Consider the following 23,058-nt stretch of genomic DNA (forward strand, 5'->3'; position numbering starts at 1 on the left):
ACTCTTAACTTTCCTGTTCTAGGGCATTCTGTCTCTGAGATCCTCCATCTACCTTCTGGATGTCGGCCTGGAAGGTGAGAGCAGGAGAGGCAGATGTAAATTAAACAAAAGAGCAGCCTTTCTTTCTGGAGAAATAAGGAAAAGGAGAGGACTGGGCCAGCCTGGGTTTGAGCTATGATTGCGTACTTAACGATTGAAAGGTCAGACTTCCGTCCAGACAGCAAACGCTCCTAGAAACGCTGGGGGAGAAACGGAGGTTCTCAGCTGCGCACGCGCACTGTAACTTTCGCCGAGCGCCGGGCCCCACTAGACGGAAAGCTTACGCAGTCTCCTACGAAAGACGTAAGAAAAGCTGCGTGGAAAACGCAGGCTCTTGGGTCACGTGACGCGACGAGAGCGTCGTTGGCTCCTCCCCCTCCAAGATGGCGTCCCTGCTGCAGTCGGAGCGGGTCCTGTACCTAGTCCAGGGAGAAAAGAAGGTTCGGGCCCCGCTCTCGCAGCTTTATTTCTGCCGCTACTGTAGCGAGCTGCGGTCGCTGGAATGTGTGTCTCACGAGGTAACGGAGTCGTCCCATGAAGAGTGTGTGTGTTGGGGGAGGGGAGAAGAGTTCGTCCTAGTCACCACGACTGGCGGGTAGTTATTTTCCTGGCTTGCTGATTGGCTGTGTCTTCCGTCACTCATCTGTGCTTGCGATTTAATTTGCTTATGATTTGTCATTTGGAAAGAAGGAGCGGCCTTGGGTGGGGCTGAGCAGATCGTCTGGTTATAGAGCCCCTTCTGATTGGATACGCTTGACTTTGGGGACCCTGGCCGTCTCCTGGGCGGGGTGGGGGGGTAGTAATTGGGTGTCTTGGGGAGGAAGGTGTAAGGGTGTTTGTTCAGGCCACTTGAGGGGCGAGATTCCGTCTTTCCCGTGCTGATACTGGGGTGGAGCCGGCAGGCAGTCTCATGCCCCTCCCATCCTGGAAGTTCTGCCCCTACTTTGGACAGAAACTGGGCCTTCCCGGGTCTGCCGGTGCTGTGTTCTGGCTCAGGCCTAGGCTTGCAGCAAGGAAGAGGTTGGGTTGGTTGAGGCAGGTTGAGGGCAAAGCGCTTAGAATAAGGTCTGTCGTGTAAGAAGCTCAAAGTGTTCTATTCATGGCGCTTCTCCACAGGGTACGGTGCAGTCTGTCCTTCGCAGGCACAAGTGGGGTTGGAAATGGGATTGCTCAGAATGTAAAACACCCATTCCATTTTTTAAAAAAAAAATTATCAAATAAATTCCCAGACTTCTGCAGCACTTGGCACATCTTGTTCATTCAGTAAGCGTTGGAAATTAAAAGACGAGTAAGACATAAATCCCGCTGTTGAGTGACTCATGGTCTGGTTAAGGAAAAGCTACTGCTAACAGTTACAGTGTTTTTTCAGTTCTTTCTATATACCCTGTGGTTTACCTAAGGCCAATAAAATGAATACCTTTTTTAAAAACTAGTTTGTAGTTAAGCAACAGGCACGATGTGTGCCCTACATCACACAGCCAAAAATTTGGGGGTGGCATGGAGGATCAGGATTTGAAACCCGATTCAGAGAACGCCGTTGAAGATTCTCAGACTCTTCAAAGTGCATATGAAAATGTGTCTATATTATAAGCCATTTTACACATTATTATTCATAATAATTATTAGCTATATTTTTCATAATATTAAGAGTAGTTAGAGAAAGTGGTTAAATAATACAAGAGAAAAATCAGTGCCATATTATACATGCAATAGTTCTTGTATTTTTTTCTCCATTAGGATTTTATCTTTGTATATCTCTTAAGCAGATCCTTTGTCTTTTAGATGCTTTCCTGTTCCAGCTTCACCTCCAGAAGTTATTGGATTAGAGTCTCATTTGGTGGTCATCAGAGAGATCAGTCTCCATTATTTCTATGGATCTATTAGAGATTCTGTCTGTGACCACATCTTTTACATACTGGTGTGTACCTGGGCATTTAGTTTGGAGAAGGATGAGGCCATTGAAGGCTGGAGGAGCCCAGAAAGTTCTTCCACAGAACTTGGGATTGGAGCTACAAGTGAAGGGACAGACATACTTTGAAAACAGCCACAGAGGGAACAAATTATAGTTTGCCTTTTACGATGAATAAGTGCAAATATTAGTTAGCAATACTGTATTTTATGTTCCTGGAGAGTATTTGAGCGGCAACTTTATTTTTTCAAAGGTAGTCCTGTGTGTAGCAGATGATGAAAGAAGAAGCCAATTTCTCTCGTCGTATTTATGCTCCAGTAAATCTTATCTTTACATCTGAAGGTGATTAGAGTTCTAGAATTATCAAACAGGATCTACCTATATTAAAGAAAATAATTATTCAGATCTTAAAAAATACACTGAAATTTAATTTTCTTTTTTTTTTTTTTTAATATTTTTATTTATTTCTAGGACAGAGAGAGAGAGACAGCGCGAGCAGGGGAGGGTCAGAGAGAGAGGGAGACACAGGCTCTGAAATTGGCTCCAGGCTCTGAGCCGGCAGTCAGCACAGAGCCCGACGCGGGGCTCGAACCCAAGAACCGCGAGATCATGACCTAAGCGAAAGTCAGACGCTTAACCGACTAAGCCACCCAGGCGCCCCTGAAATTTAATTTTCTACTCTATGTTTTTGAGTTAAACACAGTAAGACTATCTTGTTGGCTTAGCAGTTTAATTTGCCATTTAAATATTTCCATAGTTGGCTATGGCTGATTTTGTAAATCTTAATTTATACTTCTGTGAATGTGTAATACTTCAGTAATGAGAAAACTTTTAAGTCTTCCTTAGCAATTTAAGTGTGGTCAAGTTATTACAGTCCATTAAAGCTAAACTGAATGGAAGGATATTTAATCACAGCTTCACAAATTGGGTTATTTTATTTCATTAATCTGTTCACTAGATTACTATAGAGTTCTTTTACAGAGACAACTTTTAATGCGTCTAATACATGATACCCTGATAAAGGGGAACAGGAAAGATCAGAAAGGAAAAATGGAAGGGTTTTACGAAATCCAGGGGATAAAAAACATCGTTGAAGAATAAACCCTAAGCTGAAAACAGTCTAGGTCCTTTGGCAGATCAGTGGTTTCTCACTGTCTACTGCAATGTATTTTAGAATTCACTATTTGGCATAGACCTATATATAAGCTAGATAACCCAGTGCCTTTTTCTCTGGTTTTTGATTTCTTGTTTCTTTCTAGGTGGACTCCCATTATTGTCCCAGTTGTTTAGAAAATATGCCATCGGCTGAAGCCAAACTGAAAAAGAATAGGTAAGACTGCGATCCATTTTTTTCTGTTTTCCTCAACTATTTTTTTTAACAAAACACATGGAATTAACTCTCATTTTTAACTAGCTGGTTTTCATTTTTTAGCATCACCTTTGCTAAAGGTGAAATGTCCTGGGATTTTTTTTTTTTAAATTACCTTTCTATTTTAGGACAGTTTTAAACTTAAAAATTGTTGTGAAAATGGTACAGAGACTTCTATATACTTCATACACAGACTCCTCTGTTGTTAATATCTTGCATTAGTATGGTATATTTGCCTCAAATTAATGAACATTAATACTTTATTATTAAATAAATGCTACATTTTATTCAGATTTCCTCAGTTTTCCCCTAATCTCCTTTTTGGGTTCCAGGATTCTATTTAGCATACCCACATTATATTTAATAGTGATGTCTCCCTAGGCTCTAATTGCTGTGACATTTTCTTAAACTTTCCTTGGTTTTGATGACCTTAAAGGTTTTGAGGAGTACTGATGAGATGTTTTGTAGAATGTCTTTTAATCGGAATTTGATTGTTTTCTCGTCAGCTGGGGAAGTGTGTTATAGGGAGGAAGACAGCAAAGGTACAGTGCGCCTTTCGTTACATCACATCAGGGGTACATGCTAGCAATAGGACTTAGCACTGTTGATGTTAACCTTGATGACCTGGCTTGAGCTAGTATTTTTCAGGTTTCTCTGATGTAGAGTTACTCTTTTTCTCCTTTTTTTGTACTGCAGTCTTTGGAAGGAAAACCACTATTACAGTCAATACTTAAATAGTGGGGAGTTATGCTTCCCCTCTGTGAGGGTATCTACATCGATTATTTGGAATTCTTTTGCATGGAAGATTTTTCTCTCCTCCCAAATTTATTTATTTAATCATTTACTTAAAGCATGAATATTGATTTCATAAACCTTAGGATATAATCCAATACTTCCTTCTTTCTTTCTTCTCAAATTGTTCAGCTTTGGCATTCAGGAGCTCCTTCTGTAGATTCCACTGTCCCTTTTACCCCCTCACCCCTCCCCCATCATTGCATGGGCAGGGAGGATGGGAGGTTGTTCTTTTGTTTGAGCATTTTCTGACTTTCTGGTATTACCAGATAATCCAGGCTCATCCCAGGACTCTGCCTCAGTCCTTGAATTAGCCATTTCTTTAAAGAGCCCTGGTGCCTTTTATTGGAAAACTGGTATTGAAAACCAAGATCTGGGTAGTAGGTATGCTCATTGCTACAGGGTGCCATTTGGATTGTAGCTTAGCTACCAAGCAGACCTTTACACCTCCATGGATGCGAACCACTATTACTTGTCCTTCCTGAACCCAAGAAATAGCTCCTCATTATCCAGATACTGTTTTTTTGTATGCTGTCCACATATTAATTTTTATCATTTAATCCTCAAAATATCGTTGGGCAGTAAACAGTGGGCAGGTCCTATTATCGTCCTTATATGCAGAGGTTATCCAGATGGCAAAATATCATGGATAATTAAGAGTTATGGAACAGGACTTCAGAGCGAATCCAGGACTGGAAGTGAGATCTTAATAATCTCAGATGGTGAAAATGAAAAGCAACAAGGCCGAGGGGCCCCTGGAGGAGAAATGTTGGCTGAGCACTGGGAAGAGTAGTGCCTAAGGAGAGAGCAGAAAGCCCTGCTCCTGAACTGCTGAACTCCTGATGGTGCTGTTTGGCTGCTGGACCAGCTCTGGCACAGCACACGAGCAGTTATTTTCCACACCCAGTCTCACAGCTTATTGTGTTGTTGCCTCCCAGGTTTCCATTGTCAACTGCTCTGTCCTCTCTAAAGGCATAAACTGTGGTATTTGTCTTCCTCAGAAGCCTTCCTGATCTGTACGAGCCTAAAAAGCATACAGATACATAGTTAACTCCAGACTGTTTAACAGGGATTCCCTCTGGAGTAGGATTGGGTTAGGCTCTTAATTCTTTAGGAACTTTGGTGATGACTACATTTTTTTCCAAAAATAATGAACATTATTATTATAAAAATGTTGTATTTAAAAATTATAAAAAATATTTTTCTAATTTTTTTAATAGTTTATTATCAAGTTGGTTTCCATATAACACCCACTGCTCATCCCCACAAGTGCCCTCCTCCATGCCCATCAACCCCTTCCCCTCCCCCTCACCCTCATCTGCCATCCGTTTATTCTCAGCATTCATTGTTTTTTATTTATTTTTGAGAAAGAGAGAAAGAGTGTGAGCAGAGGAGAGGCAGAGATAGAGGGAGACACAGAATCTGAAGCAGTTTCGAGGCTCTGAGCTGTCAGCACAGAGCCCAGTGCGGGGCTTGAACTCACGAAGCACCAGATCATGACCTGAGCTAAAGTTGGGTGCTTAACCAACTGAGCCACCCAGGTGTCCCATTTTTAAAATTTAAAAACAAAGTTTTAATACTTTATTTATTGTTTGAGAGACACTCCTTCCTTATAGTTCTCTCTTGAATTCCTAACACCTAGAACAATGTGTGGCACATAGCAGGTGCTTGATAAATATTTGTCAGATGAATGAAGAGTCCTGTTTGTTGTGTTATAGGTGTGCCAACTGCTTTGACTGTCCCGGCTGTATGCACACTCTCTCCACTCGGGCAACAAGCATCTCCACACAGCTTCCAGATGACCCAGCCAAGACCACCATGAAGAAAGCCTATTACTTGGCCTGTGGATTTTGTCGCTGGACATCTAGAGATGTAGGCATGGCAGACAAGTCTGTGGGTAAGTCAGGTGGACTCGGAATGAGGTTTTGCGAAATTGGCAGTGCTGTAATTGCCCACAGATTATCATTTCTGTTACCTGTTGGAAGGTAGGAGCTAAATTCCGAGCTAAATCTTCTGTGTTCCCAAATTCTCACATTTATGGGCTATCGTATTTCATCTAAAACTGGGTAAACTATTTAGTTTTCTTCGAGTTGGTGACACAGCATTCATAAATCTGACACTTTTCTTGGAATCAAAATATTAATGCTCTTTATAAAAAAGAAACACTCCTGATGATGAAAGGCATCATGAGCAAATCTAAAAGATAAAAGTGACAGACTAAGAAAAATATGCGGGTCATATTATAACAGACTAAAGATAAATACCCAAAAAAGAAGAACCCCTGTAAATCGAGAAAGAGACCCCAAAGAAACACTGGGCAAAGAATAAGAATAGCAGCTCTCAGAAGTGGAAATAAAAATGATCAATGACCAAAGTGTATACATGGAAGGACCCACAGTAGGGTTAAAATGATCCTTCGTCTTCACTGCAGACTCCCCAATAACCTTGCAGACTCCACGGAAAGACCTTAACCTTCCATGAAATTATAATCAAGTCCTACCCCTCGTGTTTCCTTCCCCTTGAAATTTGTAGCCCTTTGTTTTTATTTCTACTTTGAGTATCATAAACTGCCTTGCACTATTAATATTCTTTACATATGCGTTTTTCAGTACTACTAGGAGTTTCTTTGAAGCAAAGACTTTTTTTGAATGTCTGAATTTTTATTTAGTTTTTACTGTTCAGTTGATTAGATTTTTGTTTTCACACACAAGTTGGTAAGGTAAATATTTTTTAAGTCAATAAAGATGCAAAAAAGTATGTTTAACTTTACCAGTAATCAGTGAAATGCAAATGAAAACTTCATTGATTTGGCAAAATTTTTAAATCTGGTAATATTAAGGGTTGGCAAGAATATGGGAAAATAGTCATTTCATGTACTACTACCTTGGAGAGTGGTTTGATAGCGTTTATTAAATTTATTTTTTAAATTTTTATTAGAAAAAAATGTATTTATTTAAGGATCTCTATACCCAACATGAGACTTGAACTCACAACCCTAAAATAAAGAGTCACATGTTCCTCCAACTGAGCCAACCTCTATATTTATTTTTAGTTTAATAAGATAAATGACATTTTGTTTATTTAACTCCAGTACAATTAACATACAGTATTACATTAGTTTCAGGTTTACAGTATAGTGATTCAACAACTATATATTATTCAGCGTTCATCATTGTAGTGTGCTTTTAAATCTCCTTCGCCATTTATTTATTTACTTGAAAACAATGTTTTTAATGTTTATTTATTTTTGAGAGAGAGACTGAATGTGAGTGGAGGTGCAGAGAGAGTGGGAGACACAGAATTTGAAGCAGGCTCCAGGCTCTGAGCTGTTATCACAGAGCTTGATGCAGAGCTGGAAGCCACAAACTGTGAGACCGTGACCTGAGTCAGACGCTTAGCCGACTGAGCCACCCAGGGGCTCCACCTTCACAGTTTATTAAAATTGCTTTTATCCTTCTGCCTAACAATTCCATATCCAAATACCCTGGAGCATTCAAATACATCCTCAAAAGTCCATGTGCATACATAAATGTTTATCAGTGAAACAGAAAAATTGTGTTTGTTTGGACCTAAAGACCTAAGGCCCTAATTACCTCTCCATCATTTGAGCATTTCAAAGCAGAGATTGGACTTACCTTTAATAAAGGAAACTTCCTTTATTTTTACATTTTCTGTACTCCATGGTTAACATCAGAAAGTAGAAACTATGTATGTCAGTTCAAAATCTTGAGTTGCTATTTATTTTTTATAAAAATAGTAGTATTGCTAACTCTTCATTGTCTTATTTCTGAAATTTTATTCAATTTTCTGAAACTTTAGATTTGTTAAAAATTTTTATTTTGGGGTTTTCATTAAAATTTCGGCTTACTAGTCTGTGATGAAGCCCATAACAAACTCATTAAGTCAGTTGACATAACTAAAATGAAAATGGACTTTAACTAAAAACTTTTTTGTGTCTGTGAGAGAGCATGTGTGTGTGCGTGTGGACATTGAGGTGGGGCGAAGGGGGGAAGGAGAGAGAATCTTAAGCAGGCTCCAAGCAGGGCTCTATCTCACTATGGTGAGATCATGACCTTAGTCAAAATCAAGAGTTGGACACTTAGCCAACTGAGGCACCGGGGCACTGTAAACTTCTTACCGATTTTTACACACTTTAGAAGTGAATATGGGTGAAGTTTCTTTAGATTCAACTCTGTTCTTGAAATTTTTAAGATTTAAGTCTGTTCTGTTTGCTCTTTCGTTTAGAACGCTTGGGCTCTTGGTGGTTTTCTGACTTTGTAGATGAGATTGATAAAATACTCCTCAAAAACAGAAGTTAACAAGTGTATCTTTAGTTCTTAAGAATGCTCATCAGTGGATAGATATTTCCTGAAATGTGATTTGTGTTAGATCCTATAGCATCTTTTTAGATTGTTAGTAAATGTTTGTTTGTGTTTGGGTTTTTTTTACAGTTTTTTCTTTTTTTTATATATTTTTATTTATTTCTAGGAGAGAGAGAGAGAGAGACAGCATGAGCAGGGGAGGGTCAGAGAGAGAGGGAGATACAGACTCTGAAACAGGCTCCAGGCTCTGAGCTGGCAGTCAGCACAGAGCCCAACGCGGGGCTCGAACCCAAGAACCGCGAGATCATGACCTAAGCGAAAGTCGCTTAACTGAGTAAGCCACCCAGGCGCCCCTTTTTTAGTTTTTTCAAGTTCATTTATTTATTTTGAGAGAGAAGAGTGTGAGCCAGGGAGGGGCTGAGAGACCCAAGCAGCTTCTGTGCTGTGAGTGCAGAGCCCAACATGGGGCTTGATCTCACGTGCGATCATGACCTGAAGTCAGACACTTAAACGACTGAGCCACCTGGGTGCCCCTGTTTGTGTGTGTTTTAATGTCAGTGTGGCAAGTAAGTTTGTATTTGCTTACAAATTTAAGTTAATTATGAAAAGCAGCCTCACAGCGGCATGGTACATATGCCCCAGTAAGTTGAAATTTTATTTTTTATATGTTTGTGTTTTGTCTCTTGTTATCAAAGTCGAGAAACAAAGCCCAGAAGTCCAAATAGATTTCTCAGTGTTACCCTGTAAGAGAATGTTTTATGCTTTTTAGATTATGGGCCATTAGGGTTGGAAAATTTATATTTCAGAACTTAAAACCTGTGTTTCCTTCAGAAATCTATCTTCTCTAGGGTATCTTGACAATGATAATTGAATACTCGGAGCTTTTAAGAGTACAGATAATTTTTTCTTTCAGGATGTCACTGGTGTCTGAGAAGCTCTGAAACCACTTTAGAACTATTTGTTTATTGATAAGTAAGCCATTGTGTCAGTACTGTGCAGAGAAATGAGATTGTGAGGTTTCCCAAATTGCTCTTCAGAATAAATTACCAGTTCTAAAGAAGCAATTAGGTAAAAACATCCAGATTTTTCAAAAGTGTACAACTAAAACGTTTCTTTCACATAATTGTTTTTCATGATTGTCTCAAGTAAGGAAACCTTTAAAATACAAATATAGTACTAAAGGATGTTATTGTTAGAGTCTTTTGCAAGAAGATATGGTGTCATCTTCAAGACATGTCCTTTTTGTTTTGAAAAAAGGTTATTTTTAGTTATACAAAAATAATTCATTTGTGTATTTATCTTCCAGCTGCAGAAATTAAGCAGAATCGAAACAGTTTAAGCTCTTGTGTGGCCTTTCCCCACCGCATTCCCCCTTCCTCTGCCTCCTAGAGAGAGGTAGTCATCTCAGTGCTGAATTTAGAGTTTATCAGTGTCCATGCCTGTCTTTATACTTCTCCACACATATACAGCCACTACAAAATGGTTTTCAACTTGCAACAGCTGGAAGCCCACTGCATGTATTCTGCTACAGCAGTTCTCTGTAGTCAGTGTTAATGTTCCTGATTCGTAGTTGACATACCACATTGACCCACTCAGTCTCTTCTGATGGACACTTAGGCTCTTTTCATTTTTTGGCTTTTTATTTTTAATTTTTTTTTTTAATGTTTTATTTATTTCTAGGAGAGAGAGAGAGAGACAGTGTGAGCAGGGAAGGGTCAGAGAGAGAGGGAGTCACAGACTGAAAAAGGCTCCAGGCTCTGAGCTGGCAGTCAGCACAGAGCCCGATGCGGGGCTCGAACCCACGAACCACGAGATCATGACCTAAGCGAAAGTTGGACGCTTAACCGACTAAGCCACCCAGGTGCCCCCAGTTTTTTGGCTTTTGACAACAGCGCTGTTAGAAACATTCTTGTACGTATTTCCTGAGTCACAAGAGTAAAGGTTTCTCTACATAAAACTGAAGGTAAAATTACTTGAGCTGTGTACATGTTTAGTGCTCCAAATGGCTTAACAGTTTTTGCTCTTGCTAGTAATAAGGGAGGACTACCCATTGCTCCCGATCCTTGGCAGCTCTAGTATTGTTGGACTTCTTTCACATTTTTCCAAACTGATGTTTGCAAAGTGATAGCTCATTATGGTTTACTTTTCACCTTTTTTTTTATTGGTTTTATTGAGATATACAGTTAATAGTGGACTCTTGAGCAGTGCAGAGGTTAGAGACATTGACCCCCCTCCTTACCATGCAGTCAAAAATCTGCTATAACTTTTAACTCCAGAAGAACAACTACTCATAGCATACTGTTGACTGGAAGCCTTGCTGGTAACATGAACAGTTGATGAACACGTATTTTGCACGTTATATATATTGTATACATGTATATTCTTATAACAAAGTAAGCTTGAGAAAAAATACATTTACATTATTGTATTTGTTGAAAAAAATCCACATATAAGTAGACCCATGCAGTTCAAACCCATGTTGTTCAAGGGTCAGCTGTATTCATTATGGTTTTACTTTTAGTTTTCTGGAATCATCTTTTCCATTATGATGTGTGCCGCTTGTTTCTTATGTAAGAAATTCTTCTCTAAATCAAGGTCATAGAACATAGGAATTGCACAGTGCTATCGATAAAAGCAGGGTCTTAAGAATCAGACTGCTTGAGTTTGAATCCTAGCTTCACCACTTACTATCTATGTGGCGCTGAGTTTCAGTTTCTTCATTTGTAAAAGACTAATCATAAGAATGCCCACCTAAGAGGGTTATTATGAGTATGAAAGGAAAATGTAATCCATTTCAAATACCTGGCACAGAAGCTGTGCATGTGTTCATTGTAGTGGGAGCACTTTCTTTATCACCATCATTATTTTTAGTGAAAATTTCGTTCTGAGTGTTCTGGACTATTTCATAGAAGTTCTGTGATTATATGTTTTTCAGTTTCATTTTGTGGCCTACAGATGACCTGTTTTTATGAAAATATAAATACCAAATTATAAAAATGTGTTTAATGTTCCTTTGCCTTGCAGCCAGTGGTGGTTGGCAGGAACCTGAAAATCCTCACACGCAGCGGGTAAGTCAAGCGTCATCAGAGAGAGGACGAACTAAGAAAAGATGGAGAAAAAACTGAGCTCTTCCATTTTACAGAATATGGATATGGCATATGGCATATGCTTAGAAATCTGTGATGTGTGTTTTGGTGTCTGTTATGCACAGAAAGTGCTCCTCATAAGACATTAAATCACAGTGGCTGTGCTTCCCAGTCTGAATTAATAGAAAAATGTAGCTGTAGCTTTAGTTGTATAGAATCAGAATAAGGACATGGCATGTGTTTATTTCTGTTTTTTATGCATCCGCTCACTAAGTTAAGGTTACGTTTGTTCCCAAATACTCTTGGAAATCCCATGGACATAGAGATGTCTGCACTGGAAACACCACACACTTTAAGATGCCTTTGGACTAAGTAGTGGTTGCTTATGGAAGCATGACTTGAGCATTCTTTAACAGTTGAAAGTGAATTGATCTGTTGGGTATGTACTTGAGCTGATTTTCTTGCCTCTGAAACTTGAATATGAAAAAGAAGATGACGTGCTAGTGAAATGAAGGACGTGCAGTCACACCATACATTAAACAGTGACTTCTAATCACTTACCTGTGATATCAGTAAAAGTTAGAGATACCATGGGTGAGAGTGTGGGGAATTGGACTTTTCACATATACTGTTATTAGTGTAAATCAGTATAGATTTCTTGAGCTCTCTATAGTATCTATCTTGTGAACTGTGACCTACGGGAGTCCTTGCACTTACGCACAGAGATATGTATATTCATTCACCAAATATTTATCAAGCGCTTATCATGTCCCATGCTGAACAGTGGGGATACATGGTCCCTTTCTTTATAGAGCTGAAGTCCAGTGAGGAAACAAAACTGGATCAAATAATCCCCAGATAAAGGAGAAATAGTGATATGTGACGTGAATTTTTTTTTTTTTAATCTTTATTTATTTTAGAGAGAGAACAGGGGACAGGGGCAGAGGAAAAGAAAGAGAATCTAAAACAGGCTCCATGCTCAGTTCAGAGCCTGACGCAGGGCTTGATCCCACGACCCTGAGATCATGACCTGTGCCAAACCAAGAGTCAGACACTCAACCAACTGAGCCACCTGGGCCCCTCCCTTGTGAACATTTATTAGGAGGATTTCAACCAGATAAGTGTATGTCTGAGGACTGCACTGAGCACTCAGGACAGCAGGCACAGAAGGGAAAGAATTCAAGGCAGAGCAATAGCATATACAGAGAGCTCGTAAATGGAAGAAGCAAAGCAAGTGGTAGATGAGAAGGGGAGTGTAACCAGAGCACAGCACAGTATCACACAGATGGACAGAAGTATGTGGGCTTATACCACGCGGGACCACATGATCCAGGTCAGGGAGTTTGAGAAGTTTGAAATACTTGTAAACTAAGTGCTGATAAGATCATATTAGTGTTTCTAAGAACTAATTGCTGCTGAACTGAAAGTGAATACCAGGAAACCATTAAAGTCGTACCATAGGAAGTGCTTAAATACCTTACAGACATCTGTGCTACGTAGTAATATACAGCCTTGAAGAAAAGAATGAGGTAGATCTATTGACTAGATGAAAAGTTCCTAATACTTCTAGTCAATTAAAAAGTTAAAATTTTTTTCTCCTATATGAAAAGTCTTTTCAGACATATAAAAGCTAAGTATGTATACACAGGGTTTTTGTTTTAATGTATGCAAGATGTGATATTATCTCACCCATGTCTAAGTGTGTAAGAACGTGATCTAAGCTGATAATTGTGGATGCCTTTGGTGAGGGGAAGGGTGGACTTGGGCACAGGAGAAAAGAGAAGTGTTGCTTTTTATTCTTTATGTTAAATATTGTTTGAACTTTTCACAATTAACATATATTGCTTTTAGGTTTAAAATATATTTTAAAAATGAAAATGTATGAGTGGGGGAGAAGACAGAGTACAAGCTGTCCCAGTCTTGGAAATAGATGGGCCTGTGGCCATGCAGAAAAAATGAGAGCAGTTGTGAGGGGAAATAAGTAAAGAAGTAAAAGAACAGTGAAAAGAGGGCATGAAATTCCCAAGTCTTTTGTTGCCCATTTCTTCCCATTGTTAGTTTCCATTTTAATTCTGCAAATAATTAAGAGGAATGTAATGAAGAGAAATTCTCTTTGAAGAGTAAACTTGCCTACTGAGTGATTTGTCTTCTTTGTTCTTTATGTGTCCAGTGTTGTTGATTAATTTTGCATATTTCCTGTTAGCTTTTTATGAAACAAATACTGCATCTTTGATTTCTTACAGATGAACAAACTGATTGAATATTACCAGCAGCTTGCTCAGAAAGAGAAGGTTGAACGAGATCGCAAGAAATTAGCACGACGTAGAAACTATATGCCTTTGGCTTTTTCGGTGAGGACTTGGTCCAAACAGGAGTGTGCATTTCATGGATGGAGACCTGTGTGGCATGAGAACAGTGACCTTTTTGGAAGTTGGCCACTGTCCTTAGATTTCTGAACGATGGGTAGCAGAGAATCATAGTGTCTAAGTCCAGCAGCTATGCTTTTGCCATATCACGAGTTCTCTTTGACTTCTTTGGGTGTTAAGGACATCTGTGTTCCTTTTTGCATCACTGCCCTCTCTCTCCTGATTATTCCTCAGGGCTCATGTTTAATTTTGTAGGCATCACAGAACTCTTAAACAGAAAGTCAGAAGAAGGTGGGCAAGTGGTAGATTTTATTCACATTACCCGGTAGCCCACCATTGACATCCTGTAGTAATGGTCTTACAGCTCTAATGGTTATTTCTGGCACCTTCCTATGCTTCTCCAGTGCGAAGAACACTGACTTTTTACCCAGTGCATTTGTGTGGTTAAATAAATAGTCATCTATGTACATGTAATTGATAGGAATTAGTTACAGAAGTCACTCTCTACTAGTTTGTGTACTACCAATCCAGGAGCAAAAGGTTAGGATTTGGTACTTATGTTATTGTCCCCCAAGTTTTATTTGCTGTCACAGAACGATTTCTTTTCTCTGTGCTTGCTGGGGGTCCAGCAGGTTGACATTTAATAAATAACATTTATTGAAGGACAGTGATGTGTCAGGCACAAAGTAAAATGCTTTCCCCATTTTACTTAATTCTTACAAAAATCCTGTAGGGTGGTTTGACAGTTGAGGAAATGTACCTTATCATACTGCCTCTGTGTGACCATTAGTTTAAGTCACTGAAACCCTAAGGATAAGTAAGGTCCATATAAATATATTTAGTATTTAATAAAACATCAAGACATGCAAAGCATCTACATTTGCCAGAGACTTTAATGAAGTCTGAATGAAAATTTTGGGAATAGTTCAGTGATGTAAAAAGCATATGCACTACTGTATTTAGGAGAGGAATTTGCATTAAAAGCATTATTCTTCCAGCTTCCCTTATAACCTGCCTGCTGTATGAGTTTGCTTCTGTCTTATGCTGCATTTTTTTGTCTCTGTTGCAACCTGCTGCTCTTTGGGGGCCTACAGCAACACACTATTCACGTAGTGGTAAGTTCCCTTCTACGATGCTTGCTAACCCTAAAGAAGTTAGCACGTGATCACTGGTGTTCCGGGAAGACATTCCTCGTGTATCTTAGACACACCACATAGTTCTGGCCTAAGCCCTAGGGCCAAGGCTTAGGGACTTATAGATTAGTAGTGAAAAACAAAACAAAACAAAAAAACCCCTCACATTTAGTTCAGTTTTCCTTACTAATATAGTTTCAGTCTCCATGGTTGGTGCTTATTATTCTTTTAAGAATAAAATGATGTGGGGCTACAAATTACTTTCTTTTAAAGGAACTTTCAAATTAGCTTTTTTTTTTTTTTTTTTTTTTTTGCTTATTTCCCTGAGCTTCTCATGCTGTCCCTCCCAAAAATCTTTCTTTTGGTAAATAGGATGTATAAATATGGGATTCGTAATAGGGATTTCTGAACTCTCTTTAGGACAAATATGGTCTTGGAACGAGGCTTCAGCGACCACGAGCTGGTGCAGCCATCAGTACCCTTGCTGGACTGTCGTAAGTTTGGACATTAAGTGGCTTGGAGGAGGAAAGCAGATATCAAAATGAATACTGAAGGAATGTGACATAAAACATTTGCTAGTGGGGAAGACCTGAACAGAGAAAGAATGTTCTACAATAGAAGAATACTTTAGTTACTGATATCATAGACTTTGAATATAATCAGGTGGACCTTTGAGAAATGAGTGCTTTTTATCTTTTAGCCTTAAAGAAGGAGAGGACCAAAAAGAGATAAAGATTGAGCCAGCTCAGGCCGTAGATGAAGTAGAACCTCTACCTGAAGATTACTATACAAGACCAGTAAATTTAACAGAAGGTAGTATTTTACATTATTCTACTTTGTTTCTATTTTACATCTAATTCTGCTTTTGTTCCTCAGTACCCTGGGTTTTGAGATTTTTTTTTTTTTAATCTTTATTTTTTTGAGATAGAGACAGAGTGTGAGCTCGGGAGGGGCAGATAGAGATACAGAAGCTGAAGCAGGATCTAGGCTCTGAGCTGTCAGCACAGAGGTCGACGCAGCGCTCAAACCCATGAATCCTGAGATCATGACCTGAGTCGAAGTTGGTCGCTTAACCAACTGAGCCACCCAGGGACCCCTGGGTTTTGAGATTTTTTTCTTTTTTTCTCTTAAACGTGTATTTATTTTTGAGAGAGACAGAGCCTGAGCAAGGGAGGGGCAGAGAAAAAGGGAGACATAGCAGATTCCATGCTCTAAGCTGTCAGCACAGACCCCAACATGGGGCTCAAACTCACAAACTGTGAGATCATGACCTGAGCTGAAGTTGGACGCTTAACCGACTGAGCCACCCCGGTGCCCCAGTTTTGAAATTTTTAATTTCATTTTAATTTTCATAGCTGTTAGTAGTAAAATAAATCAGGTAGCAAGTGAAATAGATATAATCATTTGAAGAATTTTTTAAAAAATTTTATTTTTAATGTTTGTTATGTTTTTTGAGAGAGAGACAGAGTATGAGTGGGGAAGGGTTAGAGAATGAGACAGAATCCAGAGCAGACTCCAGGCTCTGAGCAGTCAGTGGAGTCTGACTTGGGGCTCAAGACTCGCAAACTGTGAGACCATGACTTGAGCTGAAGTTGGATGCTTAACTGACTGAGTCTCCCAGGCACCCCCGAGGAACTTTAAAATGTCAAATTTCAATATTGTAGTTTTTTGAAGAACTATTCACAAAGGAAGTGTTGTTTTGTGTGAAGTCTGAATTGAGCAAGTCATTGTAAACTAAGCCTGGTTTCTGCCTTTCATGCTAGTGACCACCCTTCAGCAGCGCCTCTTGCAGCCTGACTTCCAGCCAGTCTGTGCCTCACAGCTCTACCCTCGTCACAAACATCTTCTGATCAAGCGGTCCCTGCGCTGTCGGGTAATTATTCAATTTTGTAGAGTTGTCATTTGTACAAGAGAAAAGCAAAAATAAGTTAAACATTGGTATCTGGCCAATACTGAAACTTCTGGGAATGTAGTAAGAATAAAAAATGCTTATAGAGAATGTACTAGGTGTCCAGGCACCATTTTAAATGCTTTCAAGATAAAAATTCTCACAACTATGAGACATGGATACTATTGTTACACCTGTTTTATAGATGTAGAAACTGAGGTTAATAAAATCTTAGCACTAACCCCTAAGAGAATCATGAAAGAATATATAACTTCTAGGTTAGTAAAGAGGTAAGAAAAAGGAGTAATAACATAATTTAAAAGAAAGCAAGAAAGAAGAGACATCAGCAAAATCCATCCTCTGGGAATTCATAAAACAAACAACTGAATTTCTTCAATAAATAAATTATAAAAGAAAACAAAACAAAAAAAAGGGAAAGAAACCTTTTAGGTCACTGCTATTCAGCAGAACCTTCTCGGATGATGCAAATGTTCTGTATATGCACAGTCCCACATGGTAGCCACAAGTCACATGTTGCTGTTTAGCACTTGAAATGTGGCTGAGGTGCTAAATCGCTCAGATAACCACGTGTGACTGCTATTAACAGCACAGCTCTAGAAGAGACCTGTAAGGCAGTATCAACCAGACATAGCAGGTAGACTTCATTTAAGTCCCATTTCCAACAAAACATAAGAAAGGGGCCAGGGAGGAGGGAGGAAGGGAAGAAACATCTATGAAACCTTTGGGGAAATTTAAACACTAGCTGGATTTTTGATGCTATTAAAAGAATTTTTCACATTTTTAAGGGATAAAAATAATATTATTTTTAAAAATATCTTTCAGAGATACATACCAAAATATTCATGGATGAAATGACATAATGTCTGATACTTGTTTCAAATATCATGTATCAAATTAGCATGATGAATGGGTGAGAGTATAGATGAAACCAGATTGCTCATTGTTGCTAACAGGTTGCTAATTTATTGAGGCTGGGTGACATGTACCTAGGAATTTCTACTGCTCTTCTGTATTTTGCACATATAAGAAAATTTCTGTAATGGAAAAGCTCTTGAAAAAAGAAGGAAAGGTGGCTCAGTTGGTTAAGTGTCCAACCTTGGCTCAGGTCGTGATCTATCAGTTTGTGAGTTCTAGCCCCACATCTGCCTGTCTGGTCTCAGCACAGAGCCCGCTTCAGATCCTGTGTCTGCCACTCTCCTGCTTGTGCTCTCTCTGTTTCAAAAAATAAATAAAACATTTAAAAGATTAAAAAAAAGGAAAAGATACAGGCTTCTAGTTGGAATGAATAAGTCACAGGAATAAAAGGCACAGCATAAGGAATGTAGTCAGTGACACTATAATAGCGTTGTATGGTGACAGATGGTTAGCTACGTTTGTGGCGGGCACAGCATAGCATATAGGGATTTTTTAAAAATAGTTTATTGTCAAGTTGGTTTCCATATAACACCCAGTGCTCATCCCCACAAGTGCCCTCCTCCATGTCCATCACCCCCCATCCCCTCTCTTCCACCCCCATCAGCCCTCAGTTTGTTCAAGAGTCTCTCATGGTTTGCCATGATTTGCCTCCCTCCCTCTCTCCAACTATTTTTCCCCTTCTCCTCCCCCATGGTCCTCCATTAAGTTCCTCCTAATCCACCGATACGTGCAAACATATGGTATCTGTCCTTCTCTGCCTGACTTATTTCGCTCAGCGTAACACCTTCAAGTTCCATCCACGTTGCTACAAATGGCCAGATTTCATTCTTTCTCATTGCCATGTAGTATTCCATTGTATAGATAAACCACACCTTCTTGATCCATCCGTCGGTTGATGGACACTTAGGCTCTTTCCATGTTTTAGCTATTGTTGAGAATGGTGCTATGAACATTGGGGTACATGTGCCCCTATGCATCAGCACTCCTGTATCCCTTGGGTAAATTCCTAGCAGTGCTAGCATATAGGGATGTTGAATCACAATGTTGTACCCTTGAAATTAATGTAACATTGTGTGTCAACTATACTCAACAAATTTTAAAACATAAGAAAGGAAAAGCCCATTTTAAGTATAAAGGCATGTATAGATTAAAAGTAAATAGATGTAGACAGGTAAACCATGCAAACACTAATCAGTAGAAAGCAAGTATAACTTTATTAGTTTCAGACAGAGCAGATTTCAAAGTAAAAAAGTTAACAGGGATAAAGAAGGGCATCACATGATAAAGGGGTTAATTTTCTAGGAAGACACAATAGTTCTCAACATGTATATGCCTAACAGTAGTGTCAAACTACGTGAGGCAAAACCTGAGAGAGCTGCAAGGAGAAAAGGATGAATCCACTCTCCTAGTTGGACATTTAGTCACCCCTTTCTCAGAAATGGACAGATTCAACAGGCAGAAACTCAGTAAGGACATAGCTGAACTCAACAACCCCATCCATCGCTGGATAAGATTGACATTTGGTGACTGCTTCAACTAATGACAGCAGAATATACCTTCTCTGGCTCACCTGGAACATTCACCAAGGCAGTCCACATTCTAGGCTATAAAGAACAGAAAACAAACCCACCACAGCAGATTTCAAAGAATAGAAACCATACAGTGTCTACTCTCAGGCCACCATGGGATTAAACAAGGAAGTAAGAGAAAACTAGAAAGTTCTCAAATATGTGGAGATTAAACAACACATTTTTAAATAGCTTGTGTCAAAGAAGAAGTCTCAAGAGAAATTTAAAAATATTTTAAGCCAAATAAAAATAGAAACTACTTCTCAAAATTTGTTCAGTGCTGTGAAAGCCATGCTTAGAGGGAAATTTATGGTATTACATTGATAGATTAGAAAAAGAGGAGAGATCTAATATCAGTCATCTAAGTTTTCACCTTAGGAAACCTGGAAAAAGAAGAGCAAATTAAATCCACAGTAAGCAGAAGCCAATGACATTGAAAAAAGGAAATCAGTAGAAAAATAAGCAAAACCAGAAGTTGATTCTTTTAAAAGACCAATAAAATTGAAAAGCCTTTTTCCAGGCCAACCTAGGGAAAAAAGAGGGCACGAATTACTAGTCAGATGAAAAAAGGGACATCCTTTTCCCCATCCCAAAGAGATCCATGAAAATCAAAAGGATAATAAAGAAACACTATGAACAACTCTAGTGTCCACAAATCTGATAGCCTAGAGAAAATGGACTGTTTTTGAAAGACCCAATCTGCCAAATTTCATACAAGAAGAAATGTGTGATCTGAATAGGCTTATGGCTATTAAATAATAAATTGAATCAACAATTAATAACCTTCCAAAACAAAGTCCCAGGCTCACATGTATTTACTGGTGAATTCTACCACATAGTTAGTTATACCAATTTTTTTTTAATGTTTTTTATTTATTTCTAGGAGAGAGAGAGAGCGTGAGCAGGGGAGGGTCAGAGAGAGAGGGAGTCACAGACTGAAATAGGCTCCAGGCTCTGAGCTGGCAGTCAGCACAGAGCCCGACGCGGGGCTCAAACCCACGAACCGCGAGGTCATGACTTAAGCGAAAGTCGGACGCTTAACCGACTAAGCCACGCAGGCGCCCCCCAATTTTTTTTTTTTTTTTAATATTTTTATTTATTTCTAGGAGACAGAGACAGCGTGAGCAGGGGAGGGTCAGAAAGAGAGGGAGACACAGACTCTGAAATAGGCTCCAGACTCTGAGCTGGCAGTCAGCACAGAGCCCAACGCGGGGCTCGAACCCACGAACCGCAAGATCATGACCTAAGCGAAAGTCGGACGCTTAACCGACTAACCCACCCAGGCACCCCCCAATTTTTTTTTTTTTTTTAATGTTTACTTATTTTTGAAGGAGAGACAGACAGAGCGTGAGCCGGGGAGGGGCAGAGAGAGGGAGACACAGAATCTGAAGTCAGCTTCAAGCTCTGAGCTGTCAGCACAGAGTTGGACACAGGGCTCGAACCCATGAACCGTGGAATCATGACCTGAGCCAAAGTCAGATGGTTAATGGACTGAGCTACCCAGCCTCCCCACTTAAACCAATTTTTATCACAGCTTTCAGAAGTAGAAGCAAAGGGAATACATCCTAATTCATTCTATGAGGCCAGTATTACCCTGATATCAACCAGGAAGACATTACAAGAAAACCACAGAGCAGTATCCCTCATGAACATATGTACAAAAATTCTTAACAGAATATTAGCAAATCAAAACCAAAAAAGTATTAAAAGAATTAAACACCATAACCAAGTGGAATTTATCCCTGGGAGGCAAGGCTGGTTTATTATTTGAAAGTCAGTGTAATCTATCACGTTAGCGGACTTAAAAAAAAATTACATGATCATACTGATAGATGGCAGAAAAGGCATTTGACAAAATCAAACACCTATTCATGATTTTTAAAAAAAAAAGAAAAAACCTGTCAAAAACCAGAATAGAGAACTTTCTCTACTTGATAAAGATTATCTGCCAAAAGAAAAGAAAGGGAGGGGTGCCTGGGTGGCTCATTCAGTTAAGCATTTGACTCTTGATTTTGGCTCAGTTTATGATCTCACAGTTCATGGGATTGAGCACCATGTGGGCTGTCTGCTGGGAGTACAGAACCTGCTTGGGATTCTCTCTCTTTCCCTCCCCCCACTTGTACTCTGTCTCTCTTCTCTCAAAATAAACATTAAAAAAATTTTTTTTTAAGTTTATTTATTTTGAGAGAGAGTGCAGGAGGGGCAGAGAGAAAGGGGAAAGAGAAAATCTCAACAGGCTCCACATTGCCAGTGCACAGCCCAGTGTGGGGCTTGAACCCACAAACTGAAATCATGACCTGAGCTGAAACCAAGAGTTAGACACTCAACTGACTGAGCCACCCAGGAGCCCCAATAAATAAACATTAAAAAAAAAAAAATTTGTGTCTAGAATATATAAAGAACTTTAGTAAATTAGTAAGGAAAAATAACACCAGTATTGGGGTGCCTGGGTGGCTTAGTTGGTTAAGCGTCCGACTTTTGCTTAGGTTATGATCTCACGATTCGTGGGTTCGAGCCCCACGTCGGGCTCTGTGCTGACTGCCAGCTCAGAGCCTGGAGCCTGTTTCAGTCTGTGACTCCCTCTCTCTCTGACCCTCCCCTGCTCACACTGTCTCTCTCTCTCTCTCCTAGAAATAAATAAAACATTAAAAAAAAAATTAAAAAAAAAATAACACTAGTATAAAAATACCCAATAAATGATAACATGAAGTCATGGCAGAGGAAATCCCAATAGCCAATAAACATGAAAGATACTCCTACACTAATCCAAGAAATGTCTATTAAAAATGCAGTGAGGTGCCATTTGATAGTTATCAAGTTGGCAAAAGGTAACACGTGGGAAATGACTGTACGAGAATCCTCACTGCTGCATTATTTACAGTAGCAAAATCATGATATCCATCAATTTGGGCACAGAAATGGTGACAGTAGCATACAGAGGTACCTCTGTGCCGACAGGAATTCCAAGACAGGGAAGTAAAAACAAAGAGCGGAGTATATAAAGTGCTCCCTTTTGTGTAAAAAAGATGATGTATGTATCTACTTGTATGTGCGTAGGCTGTTTGTGACAAAACACAGGAGAAACTGGTTGGGCTCTGGGGAGTGGGGCAAGGGGACAAGGTACTTTTTTTATACTGTTAAGAAATTATTTTAACCAGATGTATGTAGTACCAATTCGAAAAGTAAGTAAACAATTGTTACTGTATTTTAAAGCATGGGATCTGAAAGCACACTATTTAGATTTAAATCCCAGTTTCAGTTCTTATTAGGTCTGTGAAGTAGTATAAGGTACTCTTCCCTTGCCCCATTTTCATCAACTGTAAAATGAGGACAATATAGTTATGGTACCTAACTTCCCTCATAAAGCTGATATGATGTTTAAATCCACTTAAACTAAGGAGGACATTGTTCAGACACACACAGTATGTGTTAGTTATTATTGCAGCAGTCGTTAGGCATCACAGAGGCATGATAATATTTGATAGTGTGGTCTTATATGCACAAGTCCAAAACATCATCTTTTGTAGATTGTGGTAATCAGTAGCATACACACTATATCAAAATATATGTGGTCTTGTAGCAGAATAAAACAACACTTGAGTCAATGCTGTCCTTCTGAAGTTAGCTGGGGATCCAGCAGGGGTGTTCTT

General features: G+C 39.3%; 1 protein-coding gene across 1 annotated transcript in view; it reads left to right on the forward strand.

Annotated features, from left to right (window-relative positions):
• The first annotated feature begins 397 nt into the window (after nucleotides 1-397).
• The window catches only part of DCTN4 (dynactin subunit 4), a 33,245-nt gene continuing 10,584 nt past the window's right edge, over nucleotides 398-23,058 (forward strand). Inside the window, exons 1-8 of the mRNA XM_039239461.1 lie at nucleotides 398-557; nucleotides 3,208-3,278; nucleotides 5,828-6,006; nucleotides 11,456-11,499; nucleotides 13,761-13,868; nucleotides 15,437-15,510; nucleotides 15,717-15,829; nucleotides 16,780-16,889. Of these exons, the coding sequence (XP_039095392.1) occupies nucleotides 423-557; nucleotides 3,208-3,278; nucleotides 5,828-6,006; nucleotides 11,456-11,499; nucleotides 13,761-13,868; nucleotides 15,437-15,510; nucleotides 15,717-15,829; nucleotides 16,780-16,889 (834 nt within the window). The 5' untranslated portion in view covers nucleotides 398-422. The remainder of the gene's footprint in view (nucleotides 558-3,207; nucleotides 3,279-5,827; nucleotides 6,007-11,455; nucleotides 11,500-13,760; nucleotides 13,869-15,436; nucleotides 15,511-15,716; nucleotides 15,830-16,779; nucleotides 16,890-23,058) is intronic.

Source organism: Hyaena hyaena, unplaced genomic scaffold (genome assembly GCF_003009895.1).
Source record: "Hyaena hyaena isolate Hyena2069 unplaced genomic scaffold, ASM300989v1 scaffold_157, whole genome shotgun sequence".
In the NCBI taxonomy this organism is placed as follows: Eukaryota; Metazoa; Chordata; class Mammalia; order Carnivora; family Hyaenidae; genus Hyaena; species Hyaena hyaena.